This window comes from Trichosurus vulpecula, chromosome 1 (assembly GCF_011100635.1).
Source record: "Trichosurus vulpecula isolate mTriVul1 chromosome 1, mTriVul1.pri, whole genome shotgun sequence".
NCBI lineage: Eukaryota > Metazoa > Chordata > Mammalia > Diprotodontia > Phalangeridae > Trichosurus > Trichosurus vulpecula.
The window spans coordinates 148,393,424-148,413,959 of record NC_050573.1 but is presented as its reverse complement, the minus strand read 5'-3'; the positions used below and the strand labels follow the sequence as shown (position 1 = coordinate 148,413,959).

Sequence of the window (20,536 nt, the reverse complement as noted above, 5' to 3'; positions counted from 1 at the left end):
TCCCTCCCTTCCTTTCTTTCTTCCTCCCTCCCTTCCTTCCTTCCACAAAACCTTAAACCCAGTTCACTCTAAAGCTCACAGATTGGACCACAATAGGTCCCTGCCCAAGCTCCACTTAATGGCTGCATTTTGGGCCCTCCTACCTTAGAGTGAATGTCAGTCATAACTGTTTCTCTTTGGAACAGCAACCCTGAGGGTCTTCCCCTCCCAGCTTAATTTTGTTCTCTCTCCTTTTTTTTTTCCTTAATTAAAGGGGCCATCCCTTGACTCACTTCTTAACAAGGCCTACTCACTGAACAGTTGTTACTTCACTCTAAGTGAGTACATGAAAAGGACTTAGCCTAAAAGGGCCAGGGTCTCCCACTGCATCCTGGGTCATGTCCAGTTATCCTGATGAATATCCAGTCACTGGATCCAGAGGGCTCTGGAGGAGAAAGTGAGGCTAGTAACCTTGCACAGCCCTCCTTCACTCAAATCAAAGTCAACTGCAAGTCATGTCATTATCTCCCTGATGTCCTGGTCCCCTGAAAATAATGGACAAACACAACATTATTCTGTAAAAATCTAACTACTATGTTCTTAATACTTTCAAAAATTGAAACAGTTCATTTTAAAGTTAATCAACCTTTTAATGACTTTGTTGTGTCTGTTTTTTTGTTGGAAAATATTTGAATATTTGAGTTGATCCTCTAGATGGTTATCAGTCATTTACGACCTTAAGGGCATCTTGATTTGGGTTAGGTAGGAGAACGTAGATACACAGCACTAAGTGGTTGAAAAGCAAGAAAGCATTTTTTGGGTATGTTGCTGAAGGTATGGGTATTTTACTGCATTTTTCCATATTTCAGTTGGTTCTTTCTTAGCATCAAACAATGACTTTAAAATGTCTTCTACTGAGAGCTTAATCAATTCCATCTATAGTTCTTTAGGTCCCTTGTTGATATCAATTAGGTGAGGCTGCAATGCTGATTTGAGTGTGATGTCATGATCCTCAAAATCAGAGAACCTTTCATTGTATTTTTCAATTAATAGGTCTATAACAGCTGCATTTTCTTCAAATGATTCCCATATAATCATCCTGCTCATCAATGACCTTTGCTGACTGGGGAAAATGTTCATCTGAAATTTCCTTTTGATGAAGAAGTGTTTTGAAAAAAGATAGCTTTTTTTTTAAATTCTTGGATTCTTTTGCCACATATCATATATGGACTTAGTTTTACCTTGCAAAGAAATATTCAAATCATTTTGATTTGACATCATATCACACAGAAATGCAGCATTCCTTTAGAAATCTTCTCTTAATTTGTGTTGGTGATTCCATTCTTCATAAAATTTAACTATCTGTTCTCACAGAGATAAAATTTTGGCTAACACCTGTCTCTGCTATAGCCAACCCACTTTAGAATGATACAGCAAATCCACACTGAATACATCATTCAACTTTAGCATGTTATGAAACTGATGATGCCAGGTTGCATTTGCACAAATATAGTTAACAATACTAATTTGCTGCAAAGTGTCACTTAAAATAGTAGTTTTGTTACAGAGATGTTGCTGATGCAAGATACAATGAAAAGAAATGAGAGCATTTAGATCTGTTACTTTTTTTAATCTGTGCAATAAACCCTTTATGTTTTCCTGTCATGAAAGGTACATCATCTGCACATACACTCACTAAGTTTACCAAATTCAGTCAACTTTGCAACATTTATCTTGAAAATTGTTGAAGATATCTATCCCCATATTTTGTTCGCAAGTGACCAAAGCAAATAACATAGCAAAAAAAAAAAACCTCCCATTATGACCCAAATGAAATATAAAACCTATGCGGAGTCAGTAGTCTCAGTTGATTTATCCAAAGCAATTGAATAATATATATTTTCCTTTTGAAGTGCTGAATGAAGTTGTTCTGTTAAGTAGAAGACTAATTCATGCTGCTGATTAGTAATAATTCTCCTTGAAAAAGGCAGTTGTTTGTACTTTGAAACATGATTGGCATGTAAGTGTCCGACAACTTCAACAATGTATTCTTTCACAATTTCTACATTATTGGATGACTTTTCTTCTTTCCTGAGTATATAAAGCTACTTTATAAGTTTTGTCAGAGGTATTATTTTCCAGGTTTTGTTGCTGCTTGAAAGAATTGTCTTTGCTTTTGCTTTCAATCTTTTAATTTCTGCAATACAGTTTCACACCTCTCCTTCTAATTTAAAATATTTGTGGTCCTTATGAGTGTTATAATGCTGATGAGCATTGAATTTCTTTAATGTTGATATTGCAGTATCACAAAGCAAGCAAATCATCTTATCTTTTGGAGAAGCAAGATAATATTGCAATTCCCAATCCTCATTAAAAATTTTGTTTTCTTCCATCAGCATTCTCTTAGTCTTCTTTGACATTATAGGCTGTTAAGCAGGCATAATTAAAAAATGTTGTTGAGCTGTGCAACTATTCACAAAGTCCACTTCAAAGAGAAACACAGTTCACCACTATCGAAAGTTTTAATCCTAACTCCATTGACCTCCGGAATATCATATTCCAAGCCCTTCGATCTCTTAATGTAGAAGCTGCCAGATCTTGGGTTATTCTGATTGGGTTTCCACAATACTCAAATTGTTTCTTTCTGGCTGCTTGCTGTATTTTCTCCTTGACCTGGGAAGTATGGAATTTGGCAACAATATTCCTAGGAATTTTCTTTTTGGGATCTTTTTCAGGAGGTGATCAGTGGATTCTTTCAATTTCTATTTCACCATCTGGCTCTAAAATATCAGGGCAGTTCTCCTTGATAATTTCTTGAAAGATGGTAGTCCAATAATTTTTAAATTATCTCTCCTGGATCTATTTTCCAGGTCAGTGGTTTTTCCAAGGAGATATTTCACATTGTCTTCCATTTTTTCATTCCTTTGGTTCTGTTTTATAATATCTTGATTTCTCATAAAGTCACTAGCTTCCACTTGCTCCAATCTAATTTTTAAAGTAGTATTTTCTTCAGTGGTCTTTTGGACCTCCTTTTCCATTTGGCTAATTCTGCCTTTCAAGGCATTCTTCTCCTCATTGACTTTTTGGAGCTCTTTTGCCATTTGAGTTAGTCTGTTTTTTAAGGTGTTGTTTTCTTCAGTGTATTTTTCAGTATTTTTTTGGGTCTCCTTTAGCAAGTCATTGACTTGTTTTTCATGGTTTTTTCGCATCCTTCTCATTTCTCTTCCTAATTTTTCCTCTACTTCTCTAACTTGCTTTTCCAAATCCTTTTTGAGCTCTTCCATGGCCTGGGACCAGTTCATGTTTTTCTTGGAGGCTTTTAGTGTAGGCTCTTACACTTTATTGACTTCTTTAGGCTGTATGTTTTGGTCTTCTTTGTCAGCAAAGAAAGAATGCAAAGTCTGAGACTGAATCTCGGTGCGTTTTCGCTGTCTGGCCATATTCCCAGCCAACTAACTTGACCTTTGAGTTTTTCGGTGGGGTATGACTGCTTGTAGACTAGAGAGTTCTATGTTCCATGTTTGGGGGGGAGGTGCCGGCTCTGCCACACCAGCACTGCTCCCTCCCCAAGAAACTCCAACCCGGACTGGGCTTAGATCTTCAGCAGGCTGTGCACTCCTGCTCTGATCCGCCACTTAATTCCTCCCACCAGGTGGGCCTGGAGCCGGAAGCAACAACAGCCATAGCTGCCCCACCTCCGCTGCCCCCTGGCCTGGAAGCCTAACCGCAAACTCCTTCCACTCCCGCAGCTTTTTCCACCAACCTTCTCAGCAGTCTTTGGTATTTGTGGGTTGAGGAGTCTGGTAACTGCCGCAGCTCACTGATTCAGAGCGCCAGGGCCCCCTCCGCCCGGCTCCTGGTTTCTTTGGTCCACGCCACTCAGGCTGGGCTCTGCTCCACTCCATTCCCAGCTCCCAGCTCCGTGTGGGATAGACCTCACCCAGAGACCATCCAGGCTGTACTGGGATGAAGCCCTGCTTCCCTCTGCTGTTTTGTGGGTTCTGCCGTTCTAGAATTGGTTCAGAGCCATTTTTTATAAGTTTTTGGAGGGACTCGGTATGGAGCTCACGCTAGTCCCTGCTTACCAGCTGCCATCTTGGCTCCGCCCCCACCACTATCGAAAGTTGATAACAGACTGCATACTCAACCCCCATAAACTCTCACCAATCAACCTTGTACAATAGTGGCACCAGTCAAACAGGGGAAGTTAGAATTAAATGATGAGCGTAGCAGCTGTCAACTTAGCCCTTATGGCTTACTAATGTCCTAAACGTGCTGGTCAATCTGGAAGGATTATTTCATTGAAACTTATTTTATTCTTTGGTATTTTAAATATGTTCATTTTAAAAATAAAATAAAAACATAAAAGTTGAACAAAAAATGTACTAATAAAAATAAAAGGATTTGTTCTATAAAATTTGGATTCAGTCAAAAGGTTGCAGAAGGACTCAGAAGGCCACATGTAGCCTTAAGGCTGTAGGTTCCCCACCCCTGTTCTAGGAGATCCCTTCAAACTCTTAGATTCTGTAATCGAGAAGCCATAATTATTGCCTCATGCATCCATTTTATAATACATATTTTAGAGGGATCTATAGATTTAAAATGATTTACATTTGCATCAAGGATATCCTTGAAAAAGGAACAATTTATTTTCTATAGCTGACATAATCACAAAATTGATAAAAAGTTACAGGAATATAAAACTTCCTTGTTTGATGACCATAAAAAAGCACTCGACAGTAGAGAAACATGCAACCTTTTTTCTCACTGATTCTCTCTGATTAATGTGCTAAGACTATACAAGAGTCCTTGATACATGTCATCATAGAGAAAATGCCTCAACAGGTAAGAAATAAAATGTAATCTGTCATTATCACTGTCACGTAGGATATTTTACAAAGAGTCTACGTGAAAGAATGTTCCTACAGAATATCCACTATAACACATCCAATAAACAGTCATCTAACGTTTGCTTGAACACTTTCAATGAGGGAGGAAACTGCCACCTCACAAGGCAACTCATTCTATTTAGTATAATTTTAATTGTTAGAAAGTTGATCTTTAAACCAAGCCTATATGTGCCTCTTTGCAACCTCTATACTTCTGGCTTCATCTTCTAGGTCCAAATAGAACAAATCTAATCTATTTTCAAAATGAAAGTTTTTTGAGTCCTCTAAAACAGCTATCATATTCCTCCTGAGTATTTTCTTCTCTACATTAAACATCCCCAATTTCTTCAAACTATCCTTGTGTAAACCATGCTCAAGGCCCTTCAGCATTCTGGTAGTTCTTCTCTAAATAATATCTAGTTTTATCAACATCCTTCTAAAATACAGTGCCCAAAACTGAACATAATACTCCGAATGTAGTTTGATCATGACAGAGTATGGCACGACCATCATGTCCTTCTTTCTAGAAGCTATATTGCTCTTAATACAGCCCATTACTACAATAGTTTCTTAGTTATCACATCATATTGCTGAATCCTAGTGAGTCTATAGTCAATTAAAAATTCCAGCATCTTTTTCTGGTAAACTTCTGTCTAACCATGCTTCTCTATCTTGTACTTGTAAAATCAACTTCTTAAACCCAAGTATATGACTCTGCATTTATCTATACTGAATTTCACCTTGTTAATACAGACCCAAAATTTATCATTACCTGATCATAACAAAATATACAAAAGACAGCCAGAATCTCTAATATTTATAATAATGATGATCATAATAGTAATTCACATTTACATAGTACCTAAGGTTTACAATCACCCTGTAAAATAGGTAGTACAAATACTATGTCCATTTTAGAAAAGATGAAACTGAGAGGTTAAGTATCTTGTCCATCATTACACAGTATCCAATGTGTAATTTGAATCTTAGTCTCCTGACTCCACATGCTCTACTCTTAAAGCTCAGATACTTCTAAACAAAGAAAGTATTAAAAATAGATAAAAGTACTCTAAAACTGCTGCTCCAGGGGAGGCTGAAGAGGAAGTGGTATGTAGAATGCACAGGGTGGTCAACCAAAATGAAATAGGCCAAAACTGAAAAATTCCTGTACAAAATAATTACTACATAAAGGGTAGCAAGGTGACATAGTGGATAGACTAGAGTGTCTGGCTTGTGGTCAAGAAGACCTGAGTTCAAATCCAGCTTCAGATACTTACTAGCTGTGTGACCTTGAGGTGGTCATTTAACCCTGTTTGCCTCAGTTTCCTCATCTATAAAATGAACTGGAGAAGGAAATGGCAAACCAAACCAGAATCTTTGCCAAGAAAACCCCAAATGGTATCACAATGAGTCAGACATGACTGAACAACCATACAGCCTAGGTAAAAGTGATGGATGAGTGATTAACAAAACTAAAATATGGAGGAGACATTAAGCACTCCAGACAAAAGTAAAAGGCACTAATAATCCAGATCACTGATACAGTCTAAATTGCTGACAGTTATGTTATAAAGTCATATTTCTACCCCGAGAACAGTGCTATCTTCATGCACTAGCATCATTAGCAACAAATACATTTGATATAATCTATAATACTATGGCTATGGAATAGTGCTAAATTTGAATACTGCAAGAACACTCAATCATCAGTTTATATAACAGCAACATAAATATATGTACATATAAGTCATTTTTAAGTTGACACTACCATAAAACATATAAAGTAACAATTTGGATATAGGTGGCAACTGTTTTAGGCAACTCCAGAAATATTGTGTTTAGATCAGTTCTGATAAGCTGAATCATATTTTGAATAGGAAGGGGCTCTGTTTAATAAAATCAACATTTATAAAAAAAATAATGGATAATTACAAACCGAATTTTCTTCTTCCTCTTCCAGTTCTCGTTGCTGTTCTTCATGTCTTTTGGCCTTTATTTCCATAGCTTCTGTGATCAGGTCTCTTAAAATTGATACTGCTTTGGCATTCTTGATAAAAGGATGCTAGGAAAGTAAAATTGTATGGCATAAATACAACAGATTTCTCTTAATTCCATCTAACAGATGTTAAAAACAACATGCAAATGTCAATCAGTATCATATTGTAAACTCAATTGTAAACATTTCTTGGTATTTCTTGTAGAAAAATAATTAAGAGCGTAGGTTAACAGAACAGATAATCTTTCAGCTGCTCTGGACCTAAAGATTTTGCTTTTGTGTTTGTATATATTTAAAAAAAGATATTAAAATATAGGAAAACGCAACCATGTAACTTACAATTGCATTATACTTAAGAGTATAATTGTCCAAAGGAAGCGGGCATTAGGTAGTAAATAAAACAGACTAGTGATTGTATGACATATAAAAATAAACCTATTCTAATATTCAGTTACAGTATTTAATTAATCTTAACAAGCTGACAGCACAAATTAGTAGTCAAAAGAAGAGCAACCATTTTTGTTGCCTCTTTCAGCAGATTTGTGTTTTAATATGTCTTGAGTAATTTAATCATCTCCAACAGTGAAATGTGAAACAGTCAAAAAAGAAAACAACAGTTTCTTACAGCAAACAAACACTGTCCTTATTTCTAAACTATGTAAAACAATTTTATTTCTTTTCATAGCACACATAAACAGGATATATGTTGTACGTGTACCTTACCATGATAAGACCCACTAAATTTGCTGTATAGTAATTATGGCATGTGTATCTCCCATGCCTCTGAAAAATTGTAAATGCCCAACAGGAGAGAACATACAGTTCTCATTGTGGTATGGAAAAGCAATAGTGCTTTGGGGGGAAGGGGAGGTGAATAATCTAGCTTTGAAATTTTATTTTTATGCTAACATATGAAGAAACATTTGCTATAATATATATCAGCAAAACCCTTGTAAGATACTGCTTAAATAATTAACTACAATATTAAAATCCTCTCAAAGATGAAAACATTTTCAAAGCATATATAAAGAATATAAATGCTGGAAGGACATATTCAATAGTGCATTGTTATGACAGGTGAGGAATGAGAAAAAGCCTTTTCAGTAAAGTAGTGGATTGATGAAGAGGCACTACCTTTTACACATAGTAATATAATGATATAGATATATCATATATAATATATATATATATAATGATATATATATATAGCCATAGAATTATAAAACCATAGATTTCAAGGTGAAAGGCATCTAGCCTACCCCTTCATTACACAAATGAGGAAAATGAAGCCGAGAAAAGTAAAGTAATTTGCTGAAAGCCACGCAGGTAACATGTTAGAATTGGCAGGTCCTCAGACTTGAAATTCAATGCTCTTTGCATGACTCCTCAAGGGAGAGGACTGTTACAGTTTTGTCCCTGTAACCCCAGTGCCTAGAACAGTAACTGGTACATAGAAGGTACCTGGTTGCTGAACTGATTGGATGATATCATGCTTCTTCCCAAAAGAATCAACTCACTGGTTATTAGACAAAGGCTACACATTCAGGGTGTCAACCAGTTAAAATGATATTTATACAATATACACAATGACAACAACAACGTAAAGAAGGCTAATATGCAGAGGCACCATAACTCTTGTCAAATACAACAGTTAATGTTAATACTATATTGTCAAAATTAAAGGACACATTTGACTAGTTAACAATCAATGAACTTCTTCTGGGAATGTATTCTGTAAGTGGTTTGTTTGGGTGTCTGTTAGGTAGTATCTGTTGTGTCAGAACAAAATATATCATAAATAAAACAAAATAAATGCTTGTACATGAACTAAACACTACGTGATTCTAGCAATCTCTCATCCTCTGCCAATATCACCACAGAAACGGAAGTGGACAACAGCAATCCGTGGCCACTTTATATTTTTTATGCTTCCAAAATCATGAGAGCCACAAAGATTTATCACCTGGTGGTCAACCTTCTGGTGACAGACTTTTCTGTACTTAACTAGTCAGGTTCTTAAGGAACAGATAAAGTCTGTCACTGGCCTGCATTTAAGGTCTTTCTAGCTTTGTAAAACCCACCAGAGCTTTTTCTGAACTGGTGAAGTCCTCAAGAACCAAACTCATTTGTGGTAAAGTGGTCCCACTGCATTCAGGATGATAGAGAATATGTGAAGAGTTCTTCTCTATATTCATTTGTTCAAAAAACATTATTTAGTAGGCTGAGTCCATTGTCTACAAAGCACCATAACTGATTCTATAGGGGATACACACACACACACACACACACACACACACACACACACACACACTTGTGCAAAAATAGAAAATGTTTCTTTTCCTTTAGAAAGTTACAAATTAGCTGGAAAAACAAAACATAGGTATGTAAGTAAAGTACAGGATTTGGAGTTCAGAAGAGACTCTGAAATGCCTAGCTGGATGACTTTTTACCCTCTCTGAGCTAGAGTTTCTGAGCCAGTAAAACAGAGATAATAATAGTACCTAGTTCACAGGGTTGCAGCAATGATTATATGAGATAACATGTATAAAACACTTGATAAACCTTTAAAGTACTGTGTGTATGTGTAAAATCATAGTTCACACAATCAAGAGAGTTAGGACTGTAAAATGAAGGGAGAAAATCTGGTGAATTTTGGCCAGAAAGGCTAAGAAAGGTGTTGAACCATGCCATGAAGGAAATGATGGACATAAACTTATGGAGAAGCAGAAGAAAAACAGTTCAGGAGAGCTAACAGCATAAGCAAAATTAGAAGTGCAAAGCATAGAGCACATGCTGGAGAATACTATACAGGCCAATCTGGCAGGGGCAGAGGGACTATTGGTATCTTGTATATATTAGGCACCTAAATGCTTGTTGAATGGAAGTAATAACAATAGCAGCCCATATTTATATAAGTGGTTTATATTTTATAAATGTTATTATTCACAATAATCCTGTTAGGTAGGTAACCCATTTTGCAAATAAGAAAACTGAGGCTCAGAAAGACACATAATCACAACAATGGCACATGTCATGGACAAGACTCAAACTGAGGCTAAGCCCAGTGCTTTTTCCACCAATAGCAAAGGGAGTCCTTTGAACACCAGACTGAATTTCTTGGATTTATCTAACAAAGAATGACTGGAGTTTCTTGAACAAAAAAGTGACAGGATTAAATGCTATTCAATCCCATATTTATTAAGTGTTTTCTGTGTGCAAGTGGTGCTAAATCCCATGAGACTTAATGAAATCCCCAAGGGAAAGAGTAAGCCAGACTGCAAGAGGCTAAGAAATAAATGGGCACTGAAGAAAGAGACACAACAAGGATAGAACATCCTCTCTAATTTGTTCATATTTTATTAGGATGGCCCTCTGAAAATCCATTCAGAGCTTGGTTCCACCGTAATATCAAGCACTAACAGGAGCAGCAGGAGAATTTTACCACCTAGATTGTGCAAAACCTCCTTTGTGACACTAGTGAATACTTGAGGGGATGAATCAATAGCATAGTGCCTAGTACATAGCAGGAACTTAATAAATGCTCACTGATTGATATTGATCCTTAATAGACTGCTGTACAGTAATCCCCATGGACGTATCTGTCATAAATAACTTGCGATTCAACATCAGTATTTTGTTCTACTGATGAAAATACTTGTATTCAAACAACAGTGGGGTCTCATACTCTGTACATCTCTCAGTAAGTTGTGTGACAGTAAAGATGTAACCCGAAGTAAGAAATTGTCTGCAAAAGCTTACCTGATGCCTTTTCGTATTTTTATCAAGGATATCCTATATTCATGCATTGCACATTCTCATGAGTATTTTATAAAGGTCATTGCACCTAATGGTGATTTTAGTTCCTCCATTTTGAGAATAATACTTTCCAATATCTTTTCCATTCTTTTTTAATCTCCCTACCAGCACGTGGAAGTGGATGTTCAAAACACTTAAGTAAGTAAAGGACACCATATGGTAAAGTGAGGTGGGTAGACATACCATGCTGCCTACTGACTTTCATGAGTAGTGTTAAGACAAGACAGAAAGCGAGACAGGCCAGCCATGTAGTAACAGTAGGGAGGAATAAATGTACAATTTCAGTGACAAAGATGAGATGTTAAAAGAATAAGAGTAAAATCTACAGGTGTTTTGTAGATTCTCCATGGAAGATTTAGACAAATACATGGACATGATTTGCATAAATCAAAGGGGTGTGGATATGCTGAAATCTGCAATGGAATAAGTACACATAGTAAGATGGTTAGAAATGTAAGTATTTAAGGAAGTACCTTAAAACTACAAACAAAATAGCCTATACATGATGTTTCCAAGTATATAAAAACCTTGGTGATATTTTTTAAAAGTTTAAAATAACAAATATTCCTCAAATTGGCAATGAAGGTAAAATGATCAATAGAATGTCACTTTTATTCTATCAACACTCCTAGAATATGGCAAGTAGTAATTGCATTATAGATGACTGGCAAAGAGTTTACCGTGACACTGCGAATGCTAGATGGACTTTCAACAGGCTTAATATTTTCTTTAAATCACCTAAGGCTGAAGCATTATGAGTGGCTCCAATTTTATATGAAAAGTTATTCAAAAGAAAAGTTATGCTCTTCTTTCATATGACACAACATATTAGAACTTTACCACCTTTATTGAACCAAAGTTCATTCTAATTGTAAAACCACAACAAACACTAAGCAATTACTGTATGTAGAAGAATGTGGTAGGTGAGAGGAATGGGATATAAAATATAGGTAAGTCTCTGCCTTCTTAGAGGTTATAGTCCAATATGGAGACAAAATACCAACACCAAAGCTCAAGTGTAAAATATTACATACATACATTTTAGGAAGTGATTTATTTTTTTCCATTCTAATTTTTTTATTTTAATTTATTTTAATTTTTAGTTTACAACACTTGGTTCTACATAATTTTGAGTTGCAGATTTTCTTCCCTCCCTCCCCAATATGGCATGAAATCCCATATATCTTCTATGTATAACTTCACATTGAATTAATTTACACACTAGTCAAGCTGTGGAGAGGAATTATGACCAATGGAATGAATCATGAGAAAGAAGAAACAGAACCCAAAAAACCCCCAAAAACAAATGAGAGAAAAAAGGGGAAAAAAGGTGAGCATAAAGTATGCCTCAATCTGTATTCATACTTCACAGTTCTTTCTCTGGATGTAGATAGTATTCTCCATCATGAGTCCTTTGGAGTTGTCTTTGTACCTTGTGTTGCTGAGAAGGGCAAAGTCTGTCAGGGTTAGTCATCACAGAATCCATATATCTGTGGTTGTGTATAATGTTCTCCTGGCTCTGCTCCGCTCTCTCAGCATTATATTATGTAGGTTTTACCAGGTTATTATGAAGTCCGTATCATCCCCATTTCTTATAGCACAATAGTATTCCATTACCTTCATATACCACAGCTTGTTTAGCCATTCCCGAATTGATGGGCTTCTCTTTGGTTTCCAATTTTTAGCTACCGCAAAAAGCTGTTATAAATATTTTTTGTACATATGGGTCCTCTTCCCACTTGTGTGATCTCTTTGGGATACAACCCTAGAAGTGGTATTGCTGGGTCAAAGGGTATGAACATTTTTATAGCCCTTTGGGCATAGTTCCAAATTGCTCTCCAGAATGGCTGGATCAGTTCACAACTCCACCAGCAATGTAACAATGTTCCAATTTTCCCACATCCTCTCCAGCATTTATGATTTTCCTGTTTTGTCATTTTAGCCAATCTGACAGGAGAGATGTGGTACCTAAGAGTTGTTTTGATTTGCATTTCTCTAATCAGTAGTGATTTCGAGCATTTTTTCATATGCCTATAGATATCTTTAATTTCTTCCTCTGAAAACTGCCTGTCCATATCCTCTGACCATTTCTCAATTCGGGAATGACTTGTATTCCTATACATTTGGCTCAGTTCCCTATATATTTTAGAAATGAGGCCTTTATCAGAGACACTAGTTGTAAAGATTTTTTCCCAACTTTCTGCTTCCCTCCTAATCTTTGTTGCACTGGCTTTTTTTGTACAAAAACATTTCAATTTAACATAATCAAAATTATCCATTTCACATTTTGTAATGCTCTCTATCTTGTTGGGTCATGAATTCTTTTCTTTTCCATAAATCTGATAGGTAAACTATTCCTTGATCTCTTAGGGAGTGATTTTTAAAAGTACTATATGAAGTGTGAGGATGTTGAATGATGAAAAATCAGCAACAGCTGAGCTGAGATTTAAAGGATACGTAGAAATTTAGTAGCCAAAGATAGGGAGAGAAACACTAGGTATATCTTGAGTAAAGGCCCAGAACCATGAGAACCTATTAAATGATTAAGGCAGGGAGTATAGAGCAAGCTGGTTTGGCAGGAACAAACAGCACAGGGAGGAGAATAATATGAGATAACACTAGAAAAAGAAGGCAGTATGAGAATGTGGAGGGGTTCAAACTTCACTTAGTAGTCTAAAGGTAGCCATTCAGATTGGGGGTGGGGGGCAGAGTGATATGACCAGATCCAGGCATAAAGCATTAATCAGGTAGCAATAGGAAAGATGAACCAGAAATGAGAGTAGGGGGCAAGAAGATCCATTAGTAAACTATTGCAAGATGCAAGGTGGGTAATGAAGTGATGAAGCCACTTACTAGGGTGGTGGCAGGAGCAGCAGGAAGGGACCGACAATAGGGATATTAGAAGTGACAGGACTTAATAAATGAACAGTCATGAGAGATAACAAATAGGAAAGTCAAAAAAGTCATCTCTAAAATTACAAATATGGGAAAACAGATGAATTGGAGTACTAATGGACAGAAGTAGTGAAATCAGAAAGATGAGAAAATTTACAAGGAAAGACGATGAGTTGAGTTTTAGGCGTGTTGAGTTTAAGTGCCCATGAGACATCACAGTAGAAATGTCTTTTAAGCAGAAGGCAAGATAACTCTACAGTTCAGAGGAAAGGTTAGAACTTGTGGATAAAGCTTTGAGAGTCATTTGCATAGAGGTAAGAAGTCAAGAGTCTAAATTCAAAAGAGAGAAAGTAGAGAAAAAAGAGAACCCAGGCCAAACCACTGGGGAACATCCACCCTAAGGAGTCAGAAAAAGGACAGTGAGCCAGCAAAAGAGACTGAAGAGTATTTAGAGAAAGAAGAAACTCAACAAGGTGTGGAGAGTTTGACATCAAAATAGGAGAGTGTATTCATGGAAAAGGGAATGAGATTGTCTCACTGTATACTGTAGTGATCAGACCCCCATCTGGAGTACTGTGTTTATTTCTGAGCACTACATTTTAAGATAATCATAGATAAGATAGAAAATATCCAGAGAACAGCAACCAGGATGGTGAAGGATCACAAAACCATGCCACATAAAAATCAGTTGAAGGAAATAGGGATATTTAGCCGGAAAAATGGTAAGACTTAGGGAGGGGCACAGTTATCTTCAAGTATGTGAAGCCTTAATATGTAGAAGACAGACCAGACTTCTTTTGCTTGGCCTCAGAAGGCATTATTAGGAGCAATGGATTACAGAAAGGATGATTTCAACTTAAAATAAAGATTTTTTCCCCTAATGCTCATATCTATACAAAAGAGAAATGAACAGACTTAATAAGTGATGAGTTCCCAGTAAGTTAGTCAAGCAACAAGCATTTATTAAGCATTAAGTGATACCAAAACAGTTGCAAAGCCCTTCTGCTTTTCTCTCTCAAGCTAGAGGTGGCAACAGAGAGAAATGGACCTTATAATTAGTTTCACCTTTATCCAACTCTGGCACCAAAAGTCAGTAGCACTCACTGGAGCTCTTGGCCAATAAAATCAGGTCTCTTTCCAACCAATTTTAGGAATTCCTCAGCTAAAGCCTGTTCTCAGCTGACTCTAACTACCACAGCTCCAATGAAGCAGCACTCAGCATTCCTGATATGTCTTCATTGCCTGCTGTTTCTATGATGCCTTTTGCCCTTCTCAATGGCTTAAATGGGCACCTGACTCTCTATGACTCATCTTTCACCTAAAAAGTCACCTCCCCAAATCTCTCCCATCCAATTGACAGTCTTTTTTCAATCATACACCAGTCTCAAAATACTTACGATTTCTCATGTTCTTATCTTACCCTCTTTACTTACAAATCACTTATATGCAAATTAGTTGACATATCATCAGGCTTTGCAGCTCTTCAGTTTTCAACATGGTAGTAACTCTCTTTGGTGCCCTTAAAATTATGCTTCTTCACACTCACTTTTCTCTAGAGATTTCTCTGCCTATTTATAATATTAAGCTGTTCTTACAAAAGCAGGGTATCATTCTACATTGTTAACAAAGATCTATACTACAGATAATTTTCTCTTCAAACTGTCTAAAATCCCATCTGAAAGCAGTTTTTTAATCCAAATATATTAGCAATATTGGAATGGCAGAGATTTTAAGATAGTACTTAATGAAACATTAAAGGCATCAGGCCCTGTAATCAGAGCAAGGTTGGGAAGCAAGTAAAGACAGTTAAGAAGAGACACTGGGAGAATAAAGGTGGATCAAGAGACCAAAGGTTAGGATGGAGACAAAAAGTAGATGGTGTGTGAAGGAGAGGTATAAGGATAGGAGACTGTGGCTAGAGAGTGGAATTTCAGTTTTGGGTCATATACGTGCTTTAACTGAGAAATAATTAAAATCTAAGTTTTCTATACTGGTGTATACCTGAAATTGGGTACAAATGAATGTCAATGGAGTTTAAAGAATTGTGTGATTAAGTTGCTAAAAGGATTTTTAACACTAAAGTCTCTGAGTACACAGACAGGAGATGGGATGAAGAAGAAAGACCATGAATCATTTTAATGTTAATGAGGCTTTTTAATATTGTTATATGATTGATGATGAAAATGATCATTTTTGTGTTTAGTCCATTTTCTAAAGGGAAAAGACCAGAAAAATATTTTTTGAATCAGTTCCATGAACTTAATGAATAATTGCTGACTAATTTGGCAACTGCAGTAGATCAGGCCAATACTGAAACATAAATTCTAGTAGACCTCATTTTATATAAACTGAATTTTCATAAATCAACTAAGTTTAAATGCCCTGAAGAAATTTGTTGTTTAAAAGGAAACTTGCAGTGATTATTTTCTGTAAGTAAAAAGAAAACCTTTTATAAAGAAAATTATTCTAAATTTAAATTTTTTGCAAGTTAAATTGTAGCAATTATAAACAAGCATTTATAAAGGGCTTGCCATGTGTCAGGCTCTGTTCTAGGAGCTAAGGACACAAATACAAAAGGCAGTTTCTGCCCTCAAAGAGCCTACCTTCCACAGGGATAATGGGGGAGGAGCATCTGCAGTTTTGTTTCTTTGGAGATTGTGGTGTTATATGGATAGAAATCAAGGAACATTACCAAAAGAACTTGGTACAAAAAAGAGAGTATTGGTGTTAAAGCAGCCACTTGGGCAACTCATGCAGTAAGAAAGAGGCATGTAAGCATAATACAAGGAAGGGAGTAAAGGGGTCAAAGAAGAGTAGACAAAGTGCTCCAGGAAAATTTGAGAAGGGAGAGATATCACTAAGAACTCAAGGCATCAAGTAAGGTTTTAAGTAACTACTTAGTTTCCACGTTGAAATTTTCAGGCTAATAAAATTTAACTTGATTTAGATTGTATTTATATAAGAGCATCTGACTGGGATTAAGCCAAAAATGTGGACGGATTCATTGATTGCAGATTGTGTGTTGTATTAGGGGTGGAGAGATAACGTTGATAACTGTATGTGTTGCTAGTTAAGTGTTTCCTGGCAAAAATATGTTGGGAGTCGGCAGTTATTTTTTTTCTTAAGCCCCAAACTAATATGATACCTTCCTAATTTGAAATTTCTTTTTGTTTTTAAACTGTTTTGTTATTATTAAGATATATGCTGATATTACTATTTACATTTTGCATTTGAGGACATTTAATTGACATTAACTATTGGTTACCTTTGGTTTCCCATTTTTTGTTTTACTAGATGATAATTAGGTAGGAACTTTTCTGTTAATATTCAGAAACATTTATATCCAGAGTTCAGAAATTCCTTGCTTTAAGAAGACATAACCTTTATAATTAAGAACTCGTTTGTTTAACATTTAAAACCCTTCATAATCTGATCCCACACTATCTTCCCAGGCTTATTACTCCCCCTCACTCATTCCAATCATTATTGTTCCTTGTATATGGTGTTCCATCACTTGTCCTCCATGCCTGCAATGTAGTTCCTCCTAAACTTTATCTTTTGAAACCCCAAACTCCCTTCAAGTGTTAGCTGAAGTGACACATCCTTCAGGAGATCTTTTCTTATTCCCCTATCTCGAGAATCTATCCTTCAATGCTTCTGAAACTATGTGCCTGCATCCTGGATTTCTTTTTGGTACCCAGTTATACTGCTATTATTATCAGTCCTTTTTGTTTTCCTTGCCATTAATAATAGTTCTCATGTAAGAGACTAAGAATCTCGGGTGACTTCTATGTCTCCTGGATAAGACAATGGAGTAAGATTTTGTGTAGTGCACAAAGTAACAAAAATTAAATTAAGAAAGTGTGGAGGGTACTTAGAGCAAGTACTTGAATGAAAAGGCATGAGAATGGTTTATAATCAAACTACCAGTCATTTTATGGTAAAGAGCCTTTACAAAGAGGTTAAGGTGGTTTGAAGCCTTTACCAAACCTCTACCCACCCAAATCTTTTTTTTCCATTCTTAATTGTTACACATATAAAATTAGTAGAATTTAAGTTTTTTCTATAAATTTAGAATATGTAGAAAGAGATTATATATGTCAAAAAATTTTACATTACTCAGTAAGCCTTAGAAATAGATGGAGAGAAGTTGAAAAAAACATTTCTTTCTGGACAGGAGAAATAAAGCATAAAAGTGAACTCCTTAAAAAGGGCTTTAAGAGAGTTTTAATTAATTGAAAGGGTTTAGCCAAAATAAGACAACAATCTCAAATTTACTATATTCTTCCTCTCTTTGATTCCTGATTGGTTTTCTGAGTAACTGGCCAGTAGAGAAATAAAATTACACATAATATGATATACATGGTTGCTCAATTAAAGGATAATGGACAATACCGGCAAGCCTTTGTTAAAATCAAAAGTTAGTTTGTGATTATATCATGACACTAAACAATGGTGTAATCAATAAGAGTGCTGGGCTTGAAATAGGGAAAATATAGGTTGAAATTCTCCCTTTGACACTTAATGTGCTCTGTGACTATAAAAAGTCACTGTCACCTTATTTCACAATCTGTAAAAAGAGAACAATAATATCTATAGTCTCTACCTCATGGGGATGCTATAAGGAGCAAATGAGATAATGGATGTAAAACACTTAGGAAAATGAACTATATGATATCAGCATTATAACTGGCATAGACGCTCCCTTCACAGATTTAAACTCATTCAAGTTCATGGGTTACCATGGCACAATAATGCATTTACTCAGGGATCAGTTTTCTAGTGATTAGTTTCTCTGTCCTTAGTAAAGTTGGAATTCAAGCATAAGCTATAGTGTGGCACCTACACTGTATCTTTTATAGCTGGGCAGAAAATAACAGAGCTTGTGATCCTCAATGGAATACTCAGGTTTTGTACTGTGACAAGGTATTAGAGGAGATTCTTGAAAAGTTCTTTTTTTAAAACATACAATAGAAAATCACAATTAAGAGGTATTCTGATGGAAATCCATTTACAAAGTTAAAAATAATTTTTAATCTATAACTTATTGAACATAACTTCTTCAGGCACAAAACTGATAGATAGAATACTGAATTTCCTGTCTTCATGCCTTTAAAAAGATTGTCACTCATGCATAAAATGTACTCCTTTCTCACCTCTGTGCCTTAGAATCCTTAACTTTTTTATGGCTCAGTTCAAGAGCCACCTCCTATAAGAGAACTATCCCAATTCTCCAATTTCTAGTCCCTTCCTTCCTCTGGCCCTGGAAATCACTTGTCCTGTATTTACTTATCTGTTTTCTTGCCCTCTCCCAAAAAGGATATTAGCTCCCTGAGGATAGGGACTACTTTGTCTTAGCGCCTAGTATAGTGTCTAGCATATAGCAGACAATAAAATAAAAGCCTGTTGAACGAATATAATACTGTTTTGTAGTCAAGAAGACTGATTCAAACTGTACCTTTGACTTTTACTAGCTTTATGACTATGATCAAGTCACTTATTTATAGGAAGACAGATCTGAGGCTGGAAAGGGTCTCAGAGACCATCTAGTCCAGTCATTTATCTGATGAATGAGGAAAGTGAGTGAAGCCAGAGAGGTTAGATGACATGCCTGAGGTCAAGGAGAATATATACCCTTTGAGCCTCTACCCTCGCTTGCAAAATGAGAAAAATCAGAAGTGTAACACCTACCACAAAGGCCTGTTAGGAGGATCCAACAGATAATGCATGGAAAGCACTTTTTGAAAACTTGAAAGCACAATATAAATGTTGGTTATTATTATTATGATATTTCTGACATATTTTTATAAGTTCAAATTTCCATACTTAATTCAACATTTAATTAAATCAGTGATCTTATTATGAGATCAAATGAAATAACATATACAAACCTTATGAAAACCTTAAAGCACTACTATATGAATGCTAGTGATTATTGTGTGTACTCCCTTCAACAGTGCTGACCAAAACATCTCATTCTTTGTGATTTTTGTCCATGTACTCCCATAAATCCTCCATAGATGATCTAATTAATCCACTGGAGGCTTCATTCTAGGTCTTTTGAAATATTTTGACATTTGGAGGTGGCTTTTGACACTGGTACCAGTAAAGAACTCAAGCTATCCATCTGTTATTTCTCACTCTCACACACATCCATCGACTTTTCAAATCCTAATTGCCTGGAGGATGTCTTTTATGTCCCTCTTCTATGTAAATCATCATTTAAAATACACTGCAAGCTACTTCAACCCACAATGCATTTCTCCATTCCCTTTTGGATAACTCACAATTATGTTATTTTGAGATCGTAATGTTTCATAATTCACAGCTACACTGGAAAAATAATGTTATTAAAAATATGTTTTTGGAGTCAGAGAGAACCTTGTATGGTTAAAAGTTATGAAGTTTCCTAGCTGGAAAGCGCCTACCCTCTTCCTGCTATTCAATTCTGAGAGCGTCTACAGTGTCTGTCTGAAATACATGCTTTGATTGGCCATTCAAATGCATGCTACATATTTGGAAATAGGCATTCTTCATCCAATTCTTTTTTATATATGTACTACTCTGTATACTTCTTTTGAGTGACCACAAATCTCAGTGAGATGACCCTGAAGAATTCATTCACAAACAGAACATTGGAGGACCTCACTCACTCTAGGGAATTCTTCTTCCAATTGGACTCTAAAAGCTTATCTTCCATGACAGTGTTGAACAGCTTTGGTAACTATATCTCTGTTTTATGCCTAGCTTGATATTGACAATCAGAAGGCTGATGAATAAAAATTATTTCTGAAGCTGCACCTATAAAAGAATCTTGTATGATTATTGAGGGGATCCATTAACACTAAAGTTTGCTCTATTAAGCCACAAGTTTTATACTCACTGCACTTCAGTTATCTATACTACTCTGCAGAGGCAGTCTTCCATAGAAAATCAATTGTGAAAGCCTGTAGTAGTCAAA

The 20,536-nt window shown here is 36.0% G+C and overlaps 1 protein-coding gene across 1 annotated transcript in view; it reads right to left on the bottom strand.

The window, feature by feature from the left end:
- STK3 (serine/threonine kinase 3) overlaps positions 1-20,536 on the bottom strand; it is a 492,549-nt gene that overhangs the window by 177,389 nt on the left and 294,624 nt on the right. The window contains exon 8 of the mRNA XM_036757214.1: positions 6,805-6,930. Within this exon, the coding sequence (XP_036613109.1) occupies positions 6,805-6,930 (126 nt within the window). The remainder of the gene's footprint in view (positions 1-6,804; positions 6,931-20,536) is intronic.